A 24,558-nucleotide genomic window follows, 5' to 3' on the forward strand; every position below is an offset into this window, starting at 1 on the left:
CTTTTGGCCCTATATACCATATACTTCACCCCCTTCATCCCTATATACTTCACCCCCCCCCCTTCACCCCCATATACTTAACCCCCCCCCCCCTCCGCCTTTTCACCGAATCTATTTATAAAGGATTTTGTAGGCACTACCTAAACAAAGCATGTTGGTAAATCTCTTTTCTTTGGGAATGGGGCGGGGCTAAGTGTTTGAGGTGTGGGCGGGGATAATCAGTATACGTTATGCCACCAAGCTTCTGGAATAAATCTAAATATCCGAATACGCCCAACTTCGATAACGCCCCCGCCCCCAATCGTAATCGATTTACTTTAAGACTTCGAGAAGCTCAACAAATTCCGCTCTTCATTTAATATTCTCATCCGATATTTTGTTCTCTTTGTCGTTTAATGGGAGACCGTACACCGTTTACCAGATGATTCCATAGATAAAAGACGTTCACAATGGTAAAAAAAATGTTAAAACTCCCGAATAATCTTGATTCCCATTAGCCTACTGTTAACCGTAAACGTATTTATTGTTACATAGATGGATGTGTTTGATCCTCTCCAATACGTCAATCTACAGCCCTCGCCTCGGTCAGTTTTTCTTCTTCCTCGGCTTGCGGTCGGCGGTCCGTTTTTATAAAGTATCCACAGTGCTGGAGCGACAAGAGGTAAGGGAAAAAGGGGGCGGAAGGGGTTTTCATGAGGACTTTTTAAAAACCAATTCACCTCACACTTCCTGGCTTGACCGTACAGGTAACAAGCCTATCGTAAACGTGTAAGCTTACTTATCTGCAAGAAATCATCTCGATGCTGAAGTATTTTTATATTTCTAAGTTTAATCGGTATATCGAATTACTGACCTTGACACTAACGTCTTCTAATCGATATCAGAATCAGCATTTGCGATAAGATTTTATGCAACCACACACCTTTATTTTAGCGATTATAAATGATTTAAAGAAATTTTAGTAATATTATATTAATTCTGTTCTTATGTTTAAAGAGCAACCATGATGATCGGTGTGGGGTATTTTCAGTGGGCGGGGAAGGTGGACGGGGTGTAGTATGGAGGGGGGGGGTGCAAAACTGAAGACGAACAGAGTCAATAGCTATTTATATTTATATGGATCACTTTTGCAGCAGGAAGTGAACACTTGAATCTTTCTTACACACACATACATTGTTATCTTGATAATTTTGCCGCACAAACCTGTCGCACATGATGGTAATAACATAAATTCGTATGGAGTCTAATATACAAATTATGTGCAAATAACACTACTCCTCTGTATGTATACGTCTGTTGATATATAATGTCAATACTAAAGTTTAACATTTTGCAGCTGTCAGACAATGTAAATCAACTGTTATGATATCAACACCGGCTGTTGAGAAACTTTATGCCACAATTCAGGGAAGGATCCACGATTTTACAGAGGGGGGGGGGGGTAGTCCAGACTCCCGTGTAGGAAGGGGCTACGAACATCCTTCCCCATACAAAAAAAATCGTCAAATTGTGCATTCTGACTTCCTAAGACATATTTAGACTATAAATGAGGTATATAAATAAGATCTTGACGCAAAGCTGTACCAATAACTACTTTTACCTTTTGTTGTATGTTGTATGTTGTTTTAAAAAGGGGTGGACAACACCCCCCCCACCCCCACCCCCCTAGATCCGCGGCTGCATTATACCCAACTAGTCGTCTTATAACCCACTCATACCTTTCAATATGTAAAGGTAACTTCCACCTGCTACAATGTAAACTTTACCCGTAGGTGATTATACCGGTACATATATACCAGTACCGTTCCCTTTAATAGTATATACGCCACGGGAATGAAATACTCGTATAGCGTTGGTCTTAGCCAATCGATTTTTACCACCAAAGGTTCAATCACTGTTGATTTCAAATAAATTACCACAAAAAAAAATACTTAAAGTGCGTGGAAATTCCCAAGGCAGATATCGTGACAAAGCGTGGATTTCATCGTCCAACGAATAAAGAAAATAACAAAAGAAGAAAAAGACAAAATCAGAAGATAGAAAAAAAAAGAAAACAATATGTAAGCGAAATTATTCTCTCGAGAAAGCCAAGTGGTCGATACTTAACTTCCGTTTGAACAAACTGCTATTTCATACAGTAGGAAAAAAACCATGACTGATATATATGAAGGAGACAGCTTTAACGTGTAAACCAATGCGACATCTCTTGTGTGTTTATGCATATTATTAGCTAGTAAGTATGTGGTTATTTGTTATTGAGATATACACCAGCTGTATAGTGTGCCACTATTCACTTATGGTGGTTTGCGTTCTGCTATATTGTAATAAGTAAGAACAGATCACTGATTTTGACCAGATTTACGTCATTAAGATTCTTGCAGGATCTTCAGAGGCAGACTGAATGGTCAACAGAGGACGCAGGTAAAATAGGTCAACAAGTGGTGAAGATCAGTCAGTTTCAAAAATAAATAGTCTTTTATAATATTTTACCAAAACGGGCTTTAATTGCTTTCAACGGTTCTGGCTAAGTTTTCCAGACAAACGTAATTATCAGGTGTTTTCGTTTTGCTCAAGCCAGTTGCTGAAATGAGCAGAAACTGTGTACAATTAAATAAATAAATATAGCCTTGGCAATCATTTTGATGAGGAAATAACAAACAGAAACCAGATAACCAGATAACCAGTAACCAGATGAGTTCCAATTAAAACATATATGACAACATTTACGATTGGTGACTGTGTGCGATCAGTTTGGACCAAAATTACCAGCAATGTTAAGTTCACTATAATTCTAACCGTATGTGACCCTTGTACACAAAAATTACTTACTACTTTAGAAGGGACGCAACCATCCGTGTATGTGTTGTAATGAATCTAAAATATTCAAATATGCCCATAATCCTTAGAAAACGAGGCAAGTTCATATATGGCAATGTCGCTATGATAATATCGCTATATTCATGTCTGATATATATATATACATATATATATATATATGTATAGATCGACGAACGAAATTAATGAATTATCCATCTTAAAATTGCTCTTCTGAGGCTTGAACTGATTACGAATTGGAAATTGGATTAGGGGGGAACCTTTGTATATATAAATAAACAGACCTGATCGGGTATCAATGATATGAGAGCATTTTGGTATGAACAGTCTTTGATTTATATATGGAGCGATATACGCAAGAGGGATCATGTCCCATTCGTCATCGGTTGTTTCATTTTCGAATATACCATTCGATAATAGGTCTATAATGGCGTCGAGTTTAACAACGGTTAAAGGTCTGCATATATTACGGTTTAATTGTTATTTAAAACATTGTAATTCACTAAAGTAAATTAGGTTAGGGATGTAAAGTGTCGTTCTCAAAATGTAAAATATATCAAAAAAATTAATTTGATAAAGACAAAACATTTTTACAGTGTACAAAAATACAAAACACCCCTACTACTTAGTAATGGAATATTCCGACCGGTGACGAATTGGACCTGATCCCGCAAGAGATACGGCCATCAAGGGTGATTTCAGACTATAGGATTTTAATCTTGATATGTCGAAGTATTTCAATAAAACTAATGTGACATTTTCTAAGAGACATTTCGGCTTTCAAGGTATTCATCTTTAAAATATACTACATTTGTGGAATGCTACTGTAAGGTTAAAGTTTTTGATGACGTCAGCTCCTCAGTGTAGGCCTTAAGAGTAATGCTAATCTATTTTGTTATCAAAATCTACTCATTTTGAAGCCAAAACCCTTTTCTACTATAATCTCATTTATTTACAATTTCTAAGTTAAATTTCTATTGCTGTTCATACTTACATAAAAGAAATACTAAATCGGATGTTTTCTTAGCTTCATTTATTTTCATTTCATTAATAATTGCATTCAAACATCCGGTACTCATGTATACAGACTAGCAAAGGATTTCCTTAGCAACTTTAATTCAATAATGTCCCTACCCCCCCCCCCCACTTTTTTTTGTGATTTCTTAGGAATGAGAAACCCATGGAATTGCTTTCCCGGAAGCTATTTAGAATCATCGGATAGGAAAACAAAAATTTCTCTTAGCTTTGGAGTGTTTTATTTTTGCTTTACATGAGAAAGCGCTTAAACACAAGATTTCAGGCAAAGAAAAGATAGAAAAAATCTAACCGAAGTAGGATACTTTATTTTCTTTCCGTCGACCCTTAGGAAACGCAAGTGGTATTAACACAATTGTCAGGTTTCTCAGGCAAAGTAAGAACACAAAAATGAAACACGTCAAAGAGACTGAGAAAGTTGAAACATTATACCATTTACGATCCACCTGAACTATACATAATCTAAGCTTCTGGACTTTGCAAAGTCGGTCGTAATAAAATGATATTATTTATCAATATCCTTGAAAAGTGACTTAAGGTATTTCGCAAGATCAAATGCAAAGGAAACGGTTTTTTTAGTGACGTAAAATGATGATATATTACCCATTACTGAAAGTATGAGCAGTATGAATATCTTGTTTGCATTATATAAATGTTAGGAACTGTTCATACTATCTGTACGAGTGCTAAGAAGCATCATATGAGCAGACAGTATGGAGTAGCAGTAGACGTGAAGAAGTAAAACGTCCCATATCAACTGGCTGAACGTGAGTGCCCTAAATATGACTATAGCATGGTTTTGAGTTTCAATGTCACTTTCACCAAATCTTTGCCGAGCTTTACGTACAATAAGATTGTTAATTATCAAAAACTAAGCCCCTCGTTAGCCTTTTTCATTTTTTGAATAGTAACCCCCTAACAACTTTCGACCCTCAACATTTTGGTCGCTCAGACATTTCCCCAAATTTCATGTGTGCCTAAAAAGCAAATTCAAAAATTCAAAACGTTCTATTTTTACGTCTTCATTTGGACCAAAGAGTGACACTATAGACAAGCTAATGACCTAGATACGTTGTTATGGGACTTAAGTGTGAAATAGTATTGAGAATTATTGATCAAATCCACTAGTTTTTAATGTATGCCATAGCTGCAAGCTAGAGAAGAGTCAATGAAATACACAGTCAAGAATATCTTTTGCGCTTGACAAACATTTACCCGAAATAAAACGCCCTGATATAAGCAAATTACCCATCAAATTCAGAACTTCCATATGAAGTTTAAATTTTAAGGTTAGGATCGTTAGCCTATCGTGCTGGATATCATGTAGGCCTATATACCCTAACTTCAAGTATCAGTTGCTAACAGCAAACATTTGCAAATGGCGAAATATATAGATTAAAGGTGAATAGTCTCTCTTTTCTGGCAAAACAATCCCCGATAGTTTATTTCATGTTCAAACCATGATTTCCTCTCAAAATTAATAAAAATTCATCTCCTGTTTCTTTATCAGATTGTCGTTACAAAGTAAAAGTTTTCTTTTCTCTTGCAGCACCAAACATTCTACCAAATATTGAAGAGCGACTCCTGTATTTATACATCTTAATTTCTCGACAAAGTTCCTGAAAGACGTTGTCAACCTCTTCTGGAGTCTCGGAAGCGGAGAGTTCGACGAAAGAGCAACCAATCTTGTCAGCTAAGGTTTGTCCTATAAGAAAAGTGAAATATATAAGAATTTAGATACATTTTCTGTATATAATGATCAGTTGTGAATGCTTTTCAAAATTTAATGCAACAAAAATCTGGGGAGGAGTTACTACTTTTCCAATTCTTCCGAAGTCCTATACAACGATACTTCAAGTAACAAATGGTATATCGGTCAATCGAATAGTGTTATATTGAGAAAACGTTTGCTTGTTATTGGCGTATCGTCTTAAGGGATCTTACTCTTTAATCGCCTGTTTTTTTTTGGCCTTTTCCCCACTCTAAACGGACCCTTTCAACCCTCCCCACGCAGCCTCCAAGAAACAATATAGTACCTAAGTATTTATGTAAACGTTATGAAATACCATTTAAAACATCAACAACAAAAGAGACCATCGATACAATAATTAATACAAAAAATAAATAAACAAGAAACTTAAAAACTTGTGAATACTTCAGAAGCCCCGTTTCTGTAAAGTGTCGATTAAAATGGATGAACATTTTTATTTTTCCAAACTGAAATGAACCAATAACAATAGCACATTTTGAAATTGTAATCAATACTTTTGAGTTTCAACTACTATTATCAAAAGTTACAATTGTTGTTAATATGTAAAGACAACAACTATACAAGTGTTTAAAGGCAGTATTCATATCATTACTTAATAAAAAATATCATTATATCAGAGAAAAATGGAATAATCAATTTGGCAAAACTGATCGAGATTCGAGTACCTTTGAGAAGAGTTGAAGATAATGAACTAAACATTTATAATAAATTATGCCTGGAGCTATTCCCAAGAGGGATAATTGATACTAAATTAATTTTTTTAATTTGAATGTCAGCTGAAACGTGACAACCCTAAAGGTATGGCTCGCCGAAAGGGAAATTATTCTGGTAATATATCTAATGCAAAGTAAGTTTGTTTTTATAATTTATTGTGGGGGGGGGGTGGGGATGGGGTGTTCCTTAACAGAAACGTTTATATGCCGATATAAATACAAATATTTTGGGTTTGTATTGGGGGGACAAGGTGATAATACAAAAGGGAAAGGGAAGTCATTGGAGAGAGTCTATTTTACCCAAGTGGGGTGCAGCTTTAAGTGGTCATTTGACACTTTAAACGAAATGTTGATAAACAATATGATTGTAATTAGCAACACAACAACGATAAAAAACGATAACAATTTGTAGCTTCACGGTGTTCACTTAAATATGCCGTTTTGCCTAATTGTATAAGTTGGGGGTCATAACTGGAAAATATAGTTACAATGTTGCCATAAAAACAACCAAAGCATAACATGCATGGATCTCTTATGAAATTGCAGTTAATCTATCTCATGTATTTTATTATTATTATTATTAAAAATAAGTTTTCCTCCGTCAATTTGATTATTTTCATACACTGACGAGACAAACAATTGACGTTGGCCAAGTTACTAAGATATTGTTTTGAATTCCCTCCCGATTTAAGAAAATATTCATTCTTCCAGACGATCAGTTACAGTATAGAATCTCTGTTAAATTGATAAGTCACTCCGTGATGATGAGTGTGTGTTCATGCATTAATAAGATAAACGGGGTATCCGGGAAGATAGGAGATATTTGGGACGGTTCAAGGAGACTTAAAATGAATAAAAAATATCTCAAACAGATCAGGTACCACACGCGAGTGAGTCTGAAAATACTTGAGTTATATAGTTTGATGATATAAGTTTAAAATCGATGGTAATTCTCATTTTGATATTTTACTTCCCAATGGTGCGGGAGCTGGGGGAGGGGGTGGGCTCTTCCTTGACCACAGAGATCCATGTCGGGAATTACCAACGTGTAATACGAGTAACGCAATCGTGTTCATTTTGGAGGATGCTGTGCTTGGAGAACATTAAAAACATCCATTGCAACATTAAGACACCATTCTAACAATGTCGTTACCAGTGATCAAGCAACTACATCCGCAAACCACATGACTTAAAACATATGGTTGCGTTTTTTGCACAGGGAGGTGGAGCCGAGGATCACAGGATCCGAGGATCACCACCCCATGCCCACTCCTCCGTTCACTGCAGTTTTACCCAAAAAAATATAGTGAGCCTTTTCATAGCTTATAGTAGGACTCCCCTTTTTCAATTTTTGGAAGTAAAATAGAGTATACAACCTTTTGAAAGTGCGCCGTAGCCTACTTGTTAAATTAAGACCAAAATGTAATGAAAAATAATCCTTTTGTTGAATAACATTCATAAGGTTGAAAACAGAATTAGACGGAACCATCCCCCGTGTTGTTTGACAATCCGTTTAGTGAACTAGATTTATCTTACGCTCTAATGCTGTAGTAGCAAATCCTCGTCGCGCCCTTGCAAGGTTTTAAAACTTTTTTTCACTAATGATAGTTGCCGTGTTCGGATAAATATATTAATAAGATTCATTTAAAAATAAACTTCGCCATTACGTTAGTGGAAAAAACCAATCCTATTTGAATGCCTCTGACTTCACGTGACGCTTATTAAATATATTGACCAACTCTTTACTCCAATTTGTTCATAACCAAATAAAGCATCTATAAATAGTTATGATCTTAACATGAATAGACCGACCGGCCGTTAACCTTCTCATGTTTACGCGATAAATATATTATAGCTTAAGTAGATATTAGTCTAGCCTATCGCGTATCAAGTAGGCCTACTTAAAGGCCTAACCATTTATAACCATTAGCTAAATTCCTCGTCCTCGACCAATGGAAAGCCGCCTTAAATACCACCGCTGGTAACAATTTAAAGCAGTATGTCGTATGAATACATTTCATGTTGTCTTAAATGGTTGTTAATGGGTTAAAAGAGAATGCTCAAAATGGTGCAATGGCCTCTGCCTTTAAACAAGGATATAAAGTTGATCTCTTCTTGGTTATTTCGTCGAATGAGCTAAAGCAGAAACAGATGACCTTCTTTCGAGAACACAGAGATCACCACACCCACCTCAATCTGTATCGATAACCGTGGTCACTAGAAGATTAGCTTTGCTTAATCCTCACACTAGACAGCGAAATTTTAGAGTTTGGTATTTCATTGGTTGCTTTTCAAGATTGGTTCAAAGCAGGAGTACATCTTTCTGTGATTCCTTTGCATCATTTTTAAGTTATCAAAGACATTGCCTGTTTTATTCCACATACCTCACACATATAGGCTTACGTATTTCTCTACAGGAAAGAAAACACAACAATATTCACGTCCACTTTTGCTGAATGAAGGCATGCACGTGTTATAGTACTGATATATATAGTAAACCCCTCTCGAATCATGATATATACAACTGACATACAGCTAAGTGGATCCGTGCTGGCGGGAGGGGGGATCTTGCGCCCCATCGGCTGTGACAGACAATAAACAGTTAAGTGAGTGTTCACTTATTGACCCGTTCTACGCTATATATGCATTAAATTAGACCAAAGGGGTCATTTTTAGTCGTGAAAAGGGGCCATCTGAGTTTTATCTTTTTTTTACAACTCAGGGAGGCGTACCCCTTTGCGCCAGGCTCCGGCGCCCCTGCCTTGCTGGACCCTATTCTATATCCCTTTTTCATTAAAAAAGATGACGAAGTATGATACTGCATGACCTACGATACCCCTTGTATATGTTTTTCATCGGCACAGCGTATATACACGAGAGTTGCAAACAACTAAAATTATATACATTAGAAATGTATATCCGTTTTATCAGGGAAACGATACTCTTCCCTTGTTTTTAGTCGACATCACACACAGATGTTCATGACATCTGACGTACTGTTTACACGAAGGAAAGTGCTCTTTACGTCGTACGCTTGTGTATATCTTGTTTTCCGATTTACAAATATATATTACTTTAAAATGTAGGCTTTCATTTCTAACAAAAAAAAATAGCATATAGTTAGAGGCTACATCTCCGATGGATGGATTAGATGATATGAGGAGCTATGTAAAGTCTCTTATATACCGCCATGTGTAACATTATCAGTAACACAATAACTGATATGCTTGGTATATGAAATAGGATATGACATCAAAGCATTTCCGGTAGCTTGGAGTACTAAGTATAACTAATACAAACTGACAGGGATAAAAAGCGATCACAAGTTTTTCTGTCTGATTTTGGGTAGGATTGTGTACAGTCTGAAGGAACCATCAGCTGTTAAATTATACAGGACCGTTCTGATGTTATTATACTTTGGTTTTGAAGCAAGCGGGACACCGTTTGGACAGGGGGTGAGATTTAGGGATGAAGGAGAGATTGGGGGAAGGGGTGGAAGGCATTAACTGAACTAATCCCACGGAACTGGCAGAATGGCGATAAAGAATATCTGTAGGGTTTGGGTAGGATTATGTACAGTCTGGAGGTATCACCAACCGCGTAATTGTACAAATCGGTTTTAGATTATTAATGCATTAGATTTAAATAAGAAGAGTGGGGACACAACTTATAAAGGGGTGAAAGGGGGGGGGGGTGAAAAAGAGGGATAGGGTGGAAGGGAATTGATGATATATACCAATACTAAAAAATGACAATGAAAAGCAAGCGAGAAGCCGCTTCTATATGGGTGAGCGGGGTAAGAGGGTAAGTGAAGACAGGCAGGGGCAGTAGAGAAGGAGGAATGTAGGGGTATTAACTATGACTAGTACCAATGAACTGACAAAATGGTGATGCAAATTCTGCGGGGTTGGGTGGGGTGGGGTTAGGGTTGTATACAGTTGAATACATGCATCGATCGTTCTGCCTGGTTTTGGAAGCAAGTCGGGTGCCGTTTGTAAAGGCTGAGGGTGAATGGATTACATATAAAACGGGGCAGTAGCGGTGAGGAAAATTGAGGGTGGGATGCATCTGGATGTAATTGAATGCAACGGTTATGTTTACAATCATAAAATAGTTAAACAGTATGGGAGGGATCCAAACTTCACATGAAAGTGTTTACAAATCATAGCTAATGATATTTGCTAAAATATGTAAAAAAATTATAATTTGATATCATACCTGCTGGCAGTATTGATTATAATCATCAGAGTTGTGACATAAATTAAGGCCTGTTCATTGTATTTGTTTGTACACATTTAACCTATATCTGTTTTTGACGTCATAACAAAAGTTATAAGCATAAACTTCAATCGAACTTTAGATTGAAATGTCACTCTATATCATTTAAAGACGCCGCCGCTTGTCGGCATATATGTAACAGTAGCACACCGGTTTCTATATACGATTCTGAATTCACGCTTGACTTTCGATTCCGCTTACCTATCAAAAGAGTCTACCTTTCGACCATTTCAAAATCAAATCCTGACTGAAACAAATAAAGGCGAAAAATAATATCAAACTAAAAAAAGTTTGACACTTGAAACAACCAAATTTGTGGTTGAAATTCCCAGAATGAAAACGTTTATTTTAAACGATAATTATAGCATCTAAATTAAAGAATATATCTAATAAATTATCATTGTGGTCTCTTCTGTCTCTGTTCTTTCTATTGAGATCAAAACCGAATGGGATAGTCCAAGAGTGAGAAGTGACGCAATTATTACGGAGATTGACGAAGATAGCAAACTACAAAATAAACAGTACTGCTGAAGATGCAACAGAATCCGTAGTTAGAAGTCAATACTTGATGGATCGCTAGCTTCAGTATAACTGACGGGTTAAGCTTGTGTGTTTATTCCATGAAGGGAAGAGAGGGAGAGAAAGAAAAGGTACGAAGGAAACGAGAAATAAGAATACGAATTACGTGATGAACATGTTCTGCTATATATTGAGAGATGTCTCTTATAATGCATGGATCATGGATGCGCAACCATCCATGAAAACTCTCTCGTAGTGTGACGTCACACACACACGTTTCTTTTGATAGATTTTACACCTAACTATTCTGATTCGCGCCACTGAGCGAAAAATGGAATGCCGGATGCAGAGAATGCCCCGAATCCCCGCAGCCCCTCCACTCCCACGACAGTCACGCACCAGTATTCACACGGTAAGTGCATAATTATATTGAATAAGTAAATATGAACAGAACGCGCGCACACGACTACACATGTACAAAGATATAGTATAATAAATAGCGTAATTGAAATGGTTAGACCTCGTCCCTGCACTGTGCCATGGTGTATTATGTTTGCCCACACTTGGGAAATCACGTGATAACTCGTGCATGTTAATTAACTTTTAATGAGTCTACTATTAACATAGCCACCGGTGTAAATCTACCTATTTTAAGACATCATCGTCACTGAAATGACAAACCATAAAATGCGATGGAAACTGTTTTTATTTGCACGTAAAATGAGCAGTTGTTTACAATGACTACGTACCAGAGACGGGTTTTTATTTATTTATTTTGTTTTTATCTCGTATATTCCATAATTCCACACCTACGATGTTTCTTTAGCCTCGAGGTTTTCTCTTCTTTTTTTCAAAAAATCAAGAAGATTTTGTTCTATATTTAACTCGGGGTTTAGGGGTAACCAGTCGTCCTTAACATTGTTATAATATAAGTTTTGTCAACAAAAAAATGCTTGAAATTGATATTGTACCCATTATAAGCAAACATACTTCACAATCGGAAATTATTGTAATCTATTGTTGTCTTATCAATACTGTAATGCCTTTTAACAGACTTGTAGTGATATATATATATATATATATATACATATATATCGTTTATATATATAATTGAAATCATATATATATATATATATATATATATATATATATATATAAATATCAATTGATTGATTTTAATTATATATATGATTTCAATTAATTATATATATATGTATATATATATATGACATATCAGTTCGATTGCCTGGTATCATTATCTATGTTGTTGCCAGATGCAAAAAGTGACATTTCAACAAAATTGACAAAAACTGGATCTTCACGATATACAAAATGCTATGAGAATGTGTTTTTGACTTACAGGTGCAGCAAATTACTAACAACACTATGTCAAGCAACTAACTTCAGTCACCAAAATATCCCTTTAAAACAAGGGATGACGTCATTGCGTGCATCAAACTCTTTATACACGGAGAAATACATCACGTGCAATCAGATGGCGTTTAATTATCGCACATACCGGACACAAACATGTCAATCATGTTATTATTTTTAACACGAGTACAAGACAACTTTCTCCAGATAATTATCACAGTTTTTTTTTTCCTATTTTTTTCCTGTTCATGATTTATCACATTACCATGGATGAGAGATGGCAATGGACGCTTTAAGAACATATTAGTTAATTACAAAACCATGAGGCAAATTCTAATCTGACTGAATCTCTCAGTGCTTTCATGAAATGACGAAGAGATGATGATGATGCTCAATGGTTATATAGTTTTACATATATCGGTTTCTCTGATAAATATATATATATATATTTATGTGTGAAATTGGTAATATTTCAATTCAAACACCATTTTTGTTGTGAAAATAAACCCATCATTAACTAGATTTACATTAATCTCCATTATACATATATGCAGGCATGGAACAATTTTTAAAACTCGAATTTTGTATCGCAGTTTTGAAGGATATGAAAATTCCTTTACAAAAAAAAATATTAAAAAATTATTGTTCCTGTGTACAAATTCTGCTAAACAGCTTTACACTTGTATAGCGATATGCCCATTTATCATGACCATTTTGCGATGCGATACCGGATAAATGATTCCTCTGGCATGGACAATTTGTTTATTGAGTACTTCAAAAATTCAGTAATTTGAATCATTGCTGCTATTTTTCCACATGAACGATAGGCTTACCACTTGAATACCTAAGTGATAAATAAACCTGAAACAAATAGGTTTTAGAAATATGATAAGCTGCTCCACAATGTTTCTCTGTGGTATTTTTCCTCCAGTGATCATATAGCCTGCAGAAACTACTTTATATCATCTTGGTAAGAAGGTTTTATAAACAACAAATCGATGATTTGTAACGCTATCAGAGTAATTCCAAGGTAAGAGTATAAAAATAACTTATTACACACTCAGATAGATGCAATGACAGATGATATATGCATGTATTAATAATTCTTGTAAGAGTACAATTTTGAATGTAACTACCAGTTTGACACCATACTTTCTCGGATAAAAGTGAGTACTTATGCTCAAATGATTTCAATAATGGAGTATAATATGATACCTTTTCAAAATTTATGGATTTCAAGAAGGTTAACAAGTGATAAATGATTCCTTTCAAATCTAATAACATAAGTGATAAATTATGAAAAGATTCGTTTCAAATCAAGTTAAAAATCTAGCAAGTTTTGATATAGGCGGATGTCTGGTTGGTCGTAGTCCAGCCCTCAATGAAGATTCTAAAGTTCGTGGGTTTAAGAGTTTATGAACCGCTGATGTAAACAATCTTGCCCACTTATGCTAATCAGCATAGTACAATGGAATAGTCTTGATACAATTAATGTAAAATACATTCAACTTTTCACCCTTGGTTCATAGCCAATTACTAATTTTTTTTTCTCCAAAATCCTATACCGAGCCTATTGAAAGTGTTTGTAAGTGACTAAACAAAAATATTTTATTCCTCCCATATTTTCAAAAAATTAACATGAATTATGTTGACTAGACCTTTGTGAATCTACTCGATTAAATAACTCGGTATTAATAATACAAATGCATTACTTCATTACCAAAAGGAAAAGAAGTTATTTCCGATCTCTTTTTGTACTTTACTTCAATATCTGAAACTTGACTATAGTCAAAACATGTCGTTAACAATATTTTTTTTACTGGGTTTAACCAATTTGACCAAACTCAACGAACAGAGCTGTGCGTCAGGCAAGACAAATATTTTCTTTTTCTCTCTCTCTTTCTAATTACTATAATTTCGCGTGATGTTATAACATTTGCTTTTCATGTCATTTTTCATAGAACGTGTCATCTTTTTTATTCACTATCTACTTTTTGAATGTTGTTTTAATTACATGATATTCTCTATGTTAGTAATGTGGGTGTTTCCCTTTACGTCATCACTGTAAGATATATTGACTGAGAACTATTGATCGTGTTTCTTTTTTGTTTTTACGGAACAAGTAAACAATTAGCAAATGGATAGCCCGACGTTACATGAAAAGGAAATCATGGCTTTTCAGTATGTACTATTCACAAAAGTGTAAACATACACACACGCATGTATGTTGTATACTCGCAAAAGTACACGTGGCCATCCGATACTGAGCAGTTTTATGGTCATTTCTTACTTCCTTACTAAAGACAAAAAAAAACAATATTTGTGCTAAAAATATAATTTCGGTGATCGTCAGCCATGGATAATAACAATACATCAAATCCCAAAATAGCTTAATAAAGTTCAAAATTGGTAGACTAGGGTTGAAAGCACGGTACACTCCATTGTCATTGTAACGAAATCCTCATCAGCATAGACATTTGTTCTTGTTTCTACGAGTTCCATGCAAAAGTAAAACACAAAACACATCTGGAATTTTCAATGGTGTTCTTCTTTGATATGAAACTTGACTGCAAAGTCAAACTATGAACAACATTGTCAATATAACTTTGGAATAATTTCAAAATAATTTTCACAAAATTAACGATCAATTTCTACATCAAAGTTCAACTAACACAATACGATGTCGAACTATTTTCAACGGTGATTTTATTATGGAATGAATATTAGTTGAAGACTGTTGGTAATTTCCTTGATAAGAACATAATATGTCTTTATCGAAATTGAGAAATCATAAAATATTTTACGAGGACCTTTCGACATATGTCCATGTGATAAAGAACTGGTCGAAGAATTGAAAATAATCATCATAAAAAAGAAAACCCCACACGGTGTTCTGAAAGTGGCATGAGCGCTACTAGCTGTGGGGATTTCAGCCATAAAAACCGATGAAAGTTTCTCTTAGATTTCATGTTTTATTCAATAAAATGTCCTTCTCCTTACGACCACGTAAATAAACCAAGAGCACTTGACGTCACAGATTGCCCCTCACGCTGTAAACCTCTCGACTAAGCAGCACGATATCAAGAGAATGGCAAACTTTAATTTCACAGTACAATTTGGAACCTCGTCAACCTTCCCGCCCAACCACCTCCCCATACACATTCCTCCCCTACCCCTCCCCTCCCCTCCCCTCCCCTCCCCCTAAACAATCCCACACTGCACCCTACACTCCATCGCCCGTAATTAACCTTTTACCACAAAAAAAATGGTAAGGAATAACAACTTTGCATGAATGTAGCACTTGCTCAAACATTGACTGCAAAAGAACGGCTGGTAATTTGTGTTCCAAGCTAGTGTAGTGCTTTGAACCGTATAGGAAAATTCTGACGTCATACAGACAAACCGACACAGAACCTTTAATGTACTTTAATGTTCTACGAAGCAAGGAAGGCCTAATGATAAACCCTGTAATCTCATAGTTGATTGATCTGTTTACATTATTCATGTGTACGCGAGAACATTTCAAAACATAACGGAATGCATAATCTATAGTGGCCGAGATGACATTAAACTAACATTTATCTATCGACTACTGTCGGATAATCTCGGCTTCTCCAAATCTGAAGAAAATCCCGTTACTAAGCTTCTCAGCCGGCTGTCAGACTATACGCTGACTTGACAGTTAAGAGAAACCTCGCATTATAGGAATTCTTGTTGTGATTTGGTGGATTATCGTGCGCAATCATGCGTCACGTTGCATGCGTTTTTTGTTGTTGTAAATACATGTTAATGATAACGGGTAGGGCCTACCACATTAGTCTATGATTTAAACTCTATATTCGGATGTGAGATACCATATAAACGTAACTAACTATGCTCAGGTATGTTATGCAGCTTCTCTGTTAGCTCTACATATTGCATCATTGTGACGTTGTCAAACTTCCCCCCAAAACGTCTTTACTCTTTCCATTCACCTTTAACCCCTGTACTGCTTTACTTTATTTTGCTCAGTCAAGGAATAGGACAAAATTCCTCAAGCTAATAAATCAGGAAACAACAAATGTCTCAATGATGTCATTGAAAAACAACTTCACGTCTACCATCTTATAAAGGCTATATACATTCCACAGTGGCGGTATAGTCGGTTTGATTGAGGGGAGCATATTCATAGCGTATTTGGCGACACTACCGTTACCGAATTGTCCCAACTGGGTGGCGACAATGTTTCACCGTAGTTATAGTATGGAACGCGAAAAGGGACAGTCCTATGTAGCATATATGCTGTTGAGTTTCCTTGTGTGATATATGTATACTTCTTTGCGAATGTAAGTGGGGTGAGGGGATGAAGGGATGAGGTATGAGGGGATGAGGGGATAAGGGAATGAGAGGATGAGGGGATGAGGGGATGAGGGGATGAGGGGATGAGGGGATGAAGGGATGAGGGGATGAGGGGATGAGGGCTTGAGGGGGAGGGGAGAGGAACGGGGATGGGAAGCGGTTTGACCAGTCTAAGTGGAAGAGCAAAGAATTAAAAACAAAACATTATATCAAGAATGATTAGTGTCAGAAAAGTAAAACGTTACTATAAGTCCTTCGTAAGTTTGATAAGTTATAGGAAGACATTGTCAAAGCTATCTCTAATACAATAGTGAACCCGTGACCTGTTTATACCCAGCCTTTCCCCGCACGTAGGGTTCCAATCCATCTTTCAATAATTCACTATCAATCACCGCTGACAGTAGATAACTTTCTTTCGTTATCAACTGAATCACTTCCGTAGTTTGAAGTACTTTATTGTTTGGGGGGTTCACAAAGATTGTGTCACTTATATATATAAATCTTTTTATTACACTGCCGGATGGGCATGAAGATGCAAGAGAACGCGTGAGTAAACTTTGACCTGGCCTCTACCCCCCCCCCGATCCCTACCCTCGCTTACCCGTCATATAGAGAGCGATAAGAGTTGTACACGAAACTGTTTACCAGTACAAGATTCGTGATAGCAGCACTCTTGCCAAGACAAATTTGGTTGTTTGCCAGGAATGGCAATGTTTTTAAGTGGATCAGTTTGATAAAATAAGAATAGATTGATTAAAATAAAAAGTACGTTGTAATTTATTGTTACAAGTAAGAGATCTACCGTTTGATAGCATCCACTGTACACGTTTTGACCTCATTTGCGAACAACCAATGACCCTAAATATATATAGGCCTATGTATATATAGTCGCCGGGTGTGTATTTATACAACACGATGGAGTCAATCTGCACAACATGATACTATGCACGTATTGCAGGAAGTTCAAAAAGGGGCTTACGATTCCGAGTCGGGCGGGCTGTAGTTTTACTTCTTTGTATATAGAGTATATAGTTCCACTAATTTCTGGAAGTCATTGCGCATGGATTTCAATGATGTTTTACTCGAATTAAAGAGCCGATATGAAAACTTGATTTACTCATTTTTTTCATCGATGTTACAGGGTAAATTTTGCCGCAATTTTAAAATTTAAATGTCAATGTCCAGCGAATCAGATAGCTTCTTGTGTATATTATGTCCACGCTTTCATCTTAAATGTTAAAGTCTGGAAAGCTCCTTTAAACAAATCGCTCGTGATGACGTCAGCTCCCCCGTGTATACGTTTAAATTATAATAAGTTGATTTAAGGGCACATCCCAATAACTGCCCTTTTCAATTCCATTAAGTGATTTTTTTTTTAATTCTTATTTGCTTTCAATGGAAGATGGAATCCGAGAAATCAATATAATGTTATCTGCTAAAGGCCCAATTCTGTAGCATATACACGAATAATTAACCTTCTACCATTTATTTTGGAATCAAAATGAGTTTGATCAACCAACGCTAATTCCCTATAGAAGCGTTTTTTTTTAATTCCCCCTTCTCCTTTTTGGTCTATCAAGCCATAAACTATTTACTGGTTTATATTACAAGAATTCAACGAATGCAAAAATAGTCTTTTATACTTTCTCATCCAATTGTAACGATAATAAAAAAACAATGTCTCCCCCCCCCCCCCGAAAAAAATAAATAAAAAAATCCTTGGAGATAAATGAGTAACCTAGCAATGTAGAAATTATCATATAATTCATCGATTCTACGTAATTGAACAAACAACAGCATGTTACATCTTAACAACTTAAAGACAAAGCATTGATGGATCGGGTAGAGACTTCGTCAAATTGTTCCATTTACCCGTTGTTATGGTAAAATCACGTAGTCTTGTATATATATATCTCTTGAAGCTATACGTTGCCTCACACTTCCCGTCTCGTATTAAAGGGTGTGAAGACTCGCGCAACAAGAAACGTCTAATGCCGGTAATCTGACCTAGTTTCGAATGAGGTGTATAACAGAAGTGTTAGACACCACCATCGATCCCAGAAAATACACACACACACACCGCTTGCTACCATCGGTAATTAGACACTAGTGTACAGTTAGTACATACAGCTGCGGTCAATACCCACAGCACAGTGTACAAACAATACAGCGATGGACATTTCAGGTCCAGCTAAAGATAACAAGGTATTACTGTACTGTCTGCATTTTGTAGCGACACGAACAAAACGTCACTTGCAAGCAACGGAAAGTTAACTTTTTCAGATGGCCGCACGCGGTTTGGGGGGAGTCTTCAGTGCCTTTAAGCGCTTAAATACCTAAGTTAAATCAATGTATACTACGTATATTGTGGATACAGTTTTATTATACCTTGCCATCGTGTAGCGCACTTCATTATTCATTGACTGATTTCCAGTGACATGGCTCTTATTGACATCCATAACATGTAAGGTCACAATTTGTGTTATTAATCTTACTTTCATACGAAGCTCTATAGAGAGGACATGGCGGAAATAATTTTATTACGTACGTACGTACGTAACATTTATTACGTACGTACGTAACATTTATTACGTACGTACGTGATAATTTTACGTTCACTATACATAAGAAGTCGTAGTAAGTACATACTATAACATATTGGCCTACATGCAAGATACGTGCATATACGTATCGTATACTGAACGGTTTTATCATATTATAATATAATAATACTTCTCGTCACTGTACCTCGCATCTATCAATCATATCCAACCACAGAAGTCAAGCTTAGTTTAACGTTTGAGCCGCGGAATATAAAAATGCCGGACAAGTTCATTCCTCTGCATCTTTGAAATACAAATTGTATCCCGCAGTATATCACGTAGCCTCTCTGCACGTTAAACAAGTGTTAGCATAGGCTATATCACGTAATAAAAACATGTACGTAATACATATCACGTACACACCACGTAATAAATATCACGTACGTACGTGATATTATTACGAACGTACGTAGTATTATTACGAACGTACGTGATCATTTGTTCTCATCATTTGCTCGGTGTGCCTCATCAGTCCCGTAAGTCAGGTAAATCTGTTATTTAGATAACAGTTCCCTGTTTAAGTGAAGAACAAAAGGGGTTTTTTTTATATATTTTTTATAGCGATCCGAAGAATATACAGTGCTATAAATCTTTATACAATTGCGTAATTGAAGGGTTAGGAACCACATCTTTGCGGTAGTTTATCTTTACTTCTTTCATGCGCCACACAGTTGTTGTATTATCAAATCGGACACTGAATGCACTACCTATGTGTCTGTTGGCACTTATTAATGCCATAGCACTCTAGTTGTGACACATAGTGCAGATAATAAAAGAAGGGGGGAATCCTTTACAAGTTGAAGTCTTCTTTTTTTTTCTTCTTTTCTTTGTTTGCCTTCTTTCCTGTATGACAAACTCAATTGTGTTAAGTGACATTGATTGGAAAAGCTTAAATAAACAGCACAGCTTCCAATCAATTCCACCTCTCCAGAAGTTGACGTCATCCGGTGTATTTATCCTTCGATTTCTTGCATGAAATCACTTTCAATCGAAAAGGACGTTTTTCTCCTGCCGAGGTGAACCATAGAGTTCCGTTTCAGCTCATTGGTTGAAGAAATTAACTAGCGACAGAAATAGTGAACTGATTCCTTTCGTCTGTTACCAAAATAATCGCTCTGGTTCGTAATTTCACGACCAGTTTGTCGTATTAACTTTGAAAGGTACTTTTTTCTTCCTTTTATTTTTGTTACAACTACAGTATATTTTCGCTCGTATACGGATCAAGGAATAAATTAATTTGATCTAGATTATGGGTTGTCACATGACAACGTCCTCCAATTAGATTGCGAGAAATTTACAGGCGTCAAGTTAATTAGACATAATGTAGATTTCTTCCACATGTGACAGTCTCGTCCAATCAAGAGTGTTATTGCGATGGTTGCGATGTGAAGTCCTCCAATGAGAGTACGAGTTACTGACAGACCTGTGCCAATTTCATTCGACATATGCAAATTTCTTCCAGTCATAGAATTTGGATTATCCAATCAGATTGGGAGAAACTGTCGTTTGTGGCGAAATTCGTCAGATGTCGATTTCTCGTACATCTGACGATTTTGTCCAATGAGAGCACGAGAAACTGACATATGCCACATGTAAATTCGACAGATGTCGATTTTTCAGGACTTTTGGCAGTCTATGCGCACAATAGACTTTGCTATATATATATATAGGAAGGGCTCACAACACGTTTATCTAGAACTATATATATATATATATATAAATATATATATATATAGTTCTAGATAAACGTGTTGTGAGTCCTTCCTCGTACCCGTGTGTTTCAGTATGTAAAAGTTACTTCTCCTCCTGGATTTACACTCTATAGTTTGAACTAGTTCAAACTTGCGTACTCCGTCGTACTCGAGCTAATAATTTTGTACACGTACTCATAACAACGAGTATGTAATACTTGTACTCGAAACTCATGTAGTTTTGTACTCGTGCTACAAACCAGGTTCTATATAATAGTGAAACGCATTCAGCACCCTGCATTCAAATTACCCACCGTATTCTCAAGTTTCTTTGCTTTCAAGCGTTTTCAAGCTGTTCACATTTCATCACCATTTAGAAATTCCTAATATACGACTCAAAGAATGATATATTAGAGTGTTGTTCTAATAAATAAAAACTTGATGAGTTGGTATCAATGAACACTGTACGGTCCCTATTCCTATATAGGTACCTTACAGTACACTTAGAGGAATGAGCATCCGCCCGAAAAGTTAACCTTCTCATGGAATTGTCCCTAAAGAGACAGACTAAGGTAACCATTTATTTTACATGTTTCCCTCTCATCATCATTATTTTTGTATGCTTGGAGTTTGAAGAGTTTATAATAATCAACTACCAATGGTGTGCAAAATCACCGGGATTGAAGGTGAATTTTAGATATTAAGTTGGAAAGAAAAAGCAAGATTACGCAAAGAGACCTGGCACATGCATAGGAAGTTGGAAAGTATATATGCTAAAATATTTACCTCCCCGTCTAGCTATAAATCTTTGCGGCTTACATGATGGGGGAATTTTAAGCCGCTATGACATTCAAAGCCTTCAGCTATCAAATGGTGGGGTAGGACATATAAGTTGAAAACGTCTATGTTCTAGCAACCTCAGTAAGTAACGGTCTGATATCTTTGTGCAAAAATAAGCTGTTAGGGGTGGGGGCGAGGTGGGGGAGGTTTGGTCATTACAAACATCTCGACTTACAAAGACCAATAATGATCATGGCTGCGTGGGTTTGCTTCTCCCAGTTTAGATGACTTGCCAACTTAAACTAGCTGGATTAAAATAAACATTAAAATAAACGAGAACTAAAATCTATACGTGCCTTCTTGTGTGGTAACTTTCCTCTGATGGAGAAGATCGGCTTTATTTCCGACGATGACGTAAGCGAGAGGAACAGCCTTAGATGCCCTTGCTGCGTCCAGTCTCTCAATATTTTGGAAGAGAAGCTCGTATCCATCTCGACTGGCTATAGAATATACTAAGATGATGCCATCTGCCCATTGTAGAATATCTTCATTGAAAACATTCTGTTGAGAAATATCATAAAATGTCATATCATTTTATGGGAGTCACAGGGATTCAAATAAACCGAACTTAAGAATTACCCGTTATTGACTGCATCAACTGCCGTGCCCCCCTTATGTCAAGTTGCCGACGAAGTCCTCATAATGAACGTGGTAATTAACTCTATCGGACGTATAACTGCATAGTAAATCAAAAGTGTGGAAGAAACACAAATGATACGTTCCTGTTTTTTTTTTCTTCTGTAATTTCCAGAGGAATGCGCGTTTTTCTCTCACGTGGGAAATTTGATGCCCTTTCAAACTTTGAAGTTGACTCGGTATCCTTTGAAAGCCGCAAACTTGCTATGGAGCCCTGCTTTTTATATAATATAAATCAAATACAAAATACAATATCTACCTTTCCCTGAAAAAAACACATTGTGTAACCCCTTGATCAATCCTTAACTCGTCGTAAGATATATATTTTATTCTTTCTACATCAATGTTTGCATGACTTATAATCACCATGTAACAATTAATATGTTCACATGTGTTTTAATTCTGCCTATAACATATACTAATGATTCAAAGAAGTTATTCCGCCCTCCGCCCCTCCGCCGCCCCATTCCCTCACCACCAAGTATACACCAACACACAGACTCACACACGTATGTGCAACACGACGAAACCAACAATCAACGAGCTTATCAGATAAACATATATATACGCCTACAAGGATAAAAAACCAGGGATGTTTTAAAGACGAACGATAATGATTTTTCAGCATTGACGAAAAAAATATGATTTTATTCATGAGTATTCTAGTTGATTTCCTTCTCACATATCTGAAAAATGAAATCAATCCGATGTTGGGAAATGCTGACAAGCAATCCTAAACTTTTCGATTTTTTTTCCTTAAATTTGGCTTTTCGCGAATAGCGTTATGATGATCACGTGATCCACAGTGACCAGTGACGTAGTTTTCATGATGACAACAACAACACCATGTGCATAAATAAACTGTTTCTCGTACCTTACAGGGCTCATGAGAACGCAAGCAAAACTATTCTTCTAGGATTATCTAAACTTTGTCGGTTTACTTTCATTTTAGTAATTCCAATCCAATGACCATCCTATCATGATAAAGAAAGGGGATGAAATTGGTAAAAGTCTTTTGAGGTCATCCGGAATCAATTATATTTATCCAAGGATAAGCGCAGACGTAATAAAGGTCAAAAGTATACACACTGCCATCTCAACATTACCGATAGGTAAAAAAATTTATCTTCCATAGATCGGTTGGATGAACATCCATTTTGAATGGATGAGTGAATATCGAGTCACTTGAGATTACAGAATCACGACATTAATATTCCTTGTAAGAAATCTCCCGTGTAGGAGTCATTGCTCTATTAGACATATCGTATGAAGATGGACATGCAGAAAGTGTACGATGTATACGTACATATGTAATGCATCACGCAACACGTATATGTCATGGTGCATGGTGTGTATTATATTACGTACAAGGCGTCTGCCAATGACAGTTAAACGCACGCACTGCCGAAGCAATCAAATCCTTTCAAACGTGTATCGAAGAATAAAATGTAACTGTAATTAATGATAATTGATGATATAACAAATATGTGAAAGGAATGCAATATATATATATATATATATATATATATATATATATATATATATATATATATATATATATATATATATATATATATATATATATATATATATATATATATATATTGAAATATGAGGAAATTTTAAGCAAATCAAGTACGACAGAAATGATTCAAATACAATTAAATAAAATTCCGTCAATGCGTTAGAATGAAGGGTAATACTTATGATACGGTATGGTACCAAAGTTGCAAAATGAGTGTTGCCTTCATTCATTCGATCGTTCGTTCTTTCATAAATGAATGAATGACTGAATGACGGACTGAATGAATGGCTGACTTAATGATTGAATTACTAACGAATGAACCAATGAATGAATGACTGAACGAATGATTGTATGAATGAATAACTAACTTGCTGACTGAATGAATGTATGAACGAACCAA

The 24,558-nt window shown here is 36.1% G+C and overlaps 1 protein-coding gene across 2 annotated transcripts in view; it reads right to left on the reverse strand.

Annotated features, from left to right (window-relative positions):
- Nucleotides 1-4,000: 4,000 nt before the first annotated feature.
- LOC139985039 (ras-related and estrogen-regulated growth inhibitor-like) overlaps nt 4,001-24,558 on the reverse strand; it is a 28,497-nt gene continuing 7,939 nt past the window's right edge. For both annotated transcript variants that reach the window (XM_071999218.1, XM_071999219.1), the window contains exons 5-6: nt 22,294-22,498; nt 4,001-5,575 (exon numbers count right to left, since the gene is read on the reverse strand). In XM_071999218.1, coding sequence (XP_071855319.1) covers nt 5,388-5,575; nt 22,294-22,498 — 393 coding nt within the window. In that variant the 3' untranslated portion in view covers nt 4,001-5,387. The remainder of the gene's footprint in view (nt 5,576-22,293; nt 22,499-24,558) is intronic.

This window comes from Apostichopus japonicus, chromosome 17, assembly GCF_037975245.1.
Source record: "Apostichopus japonicus isolate 1M-3 chromosome 17, ASM3797524v1, whole genome shotgun sequence".
NCBI classification, from domain to species: domain Eukaryota; kingdom Metazoa; phylum Echinodermata; class Holothuroidea; order Aspidochirotida; family Stichopodidae; genus Apostichopus; species Apostichopus japonicus.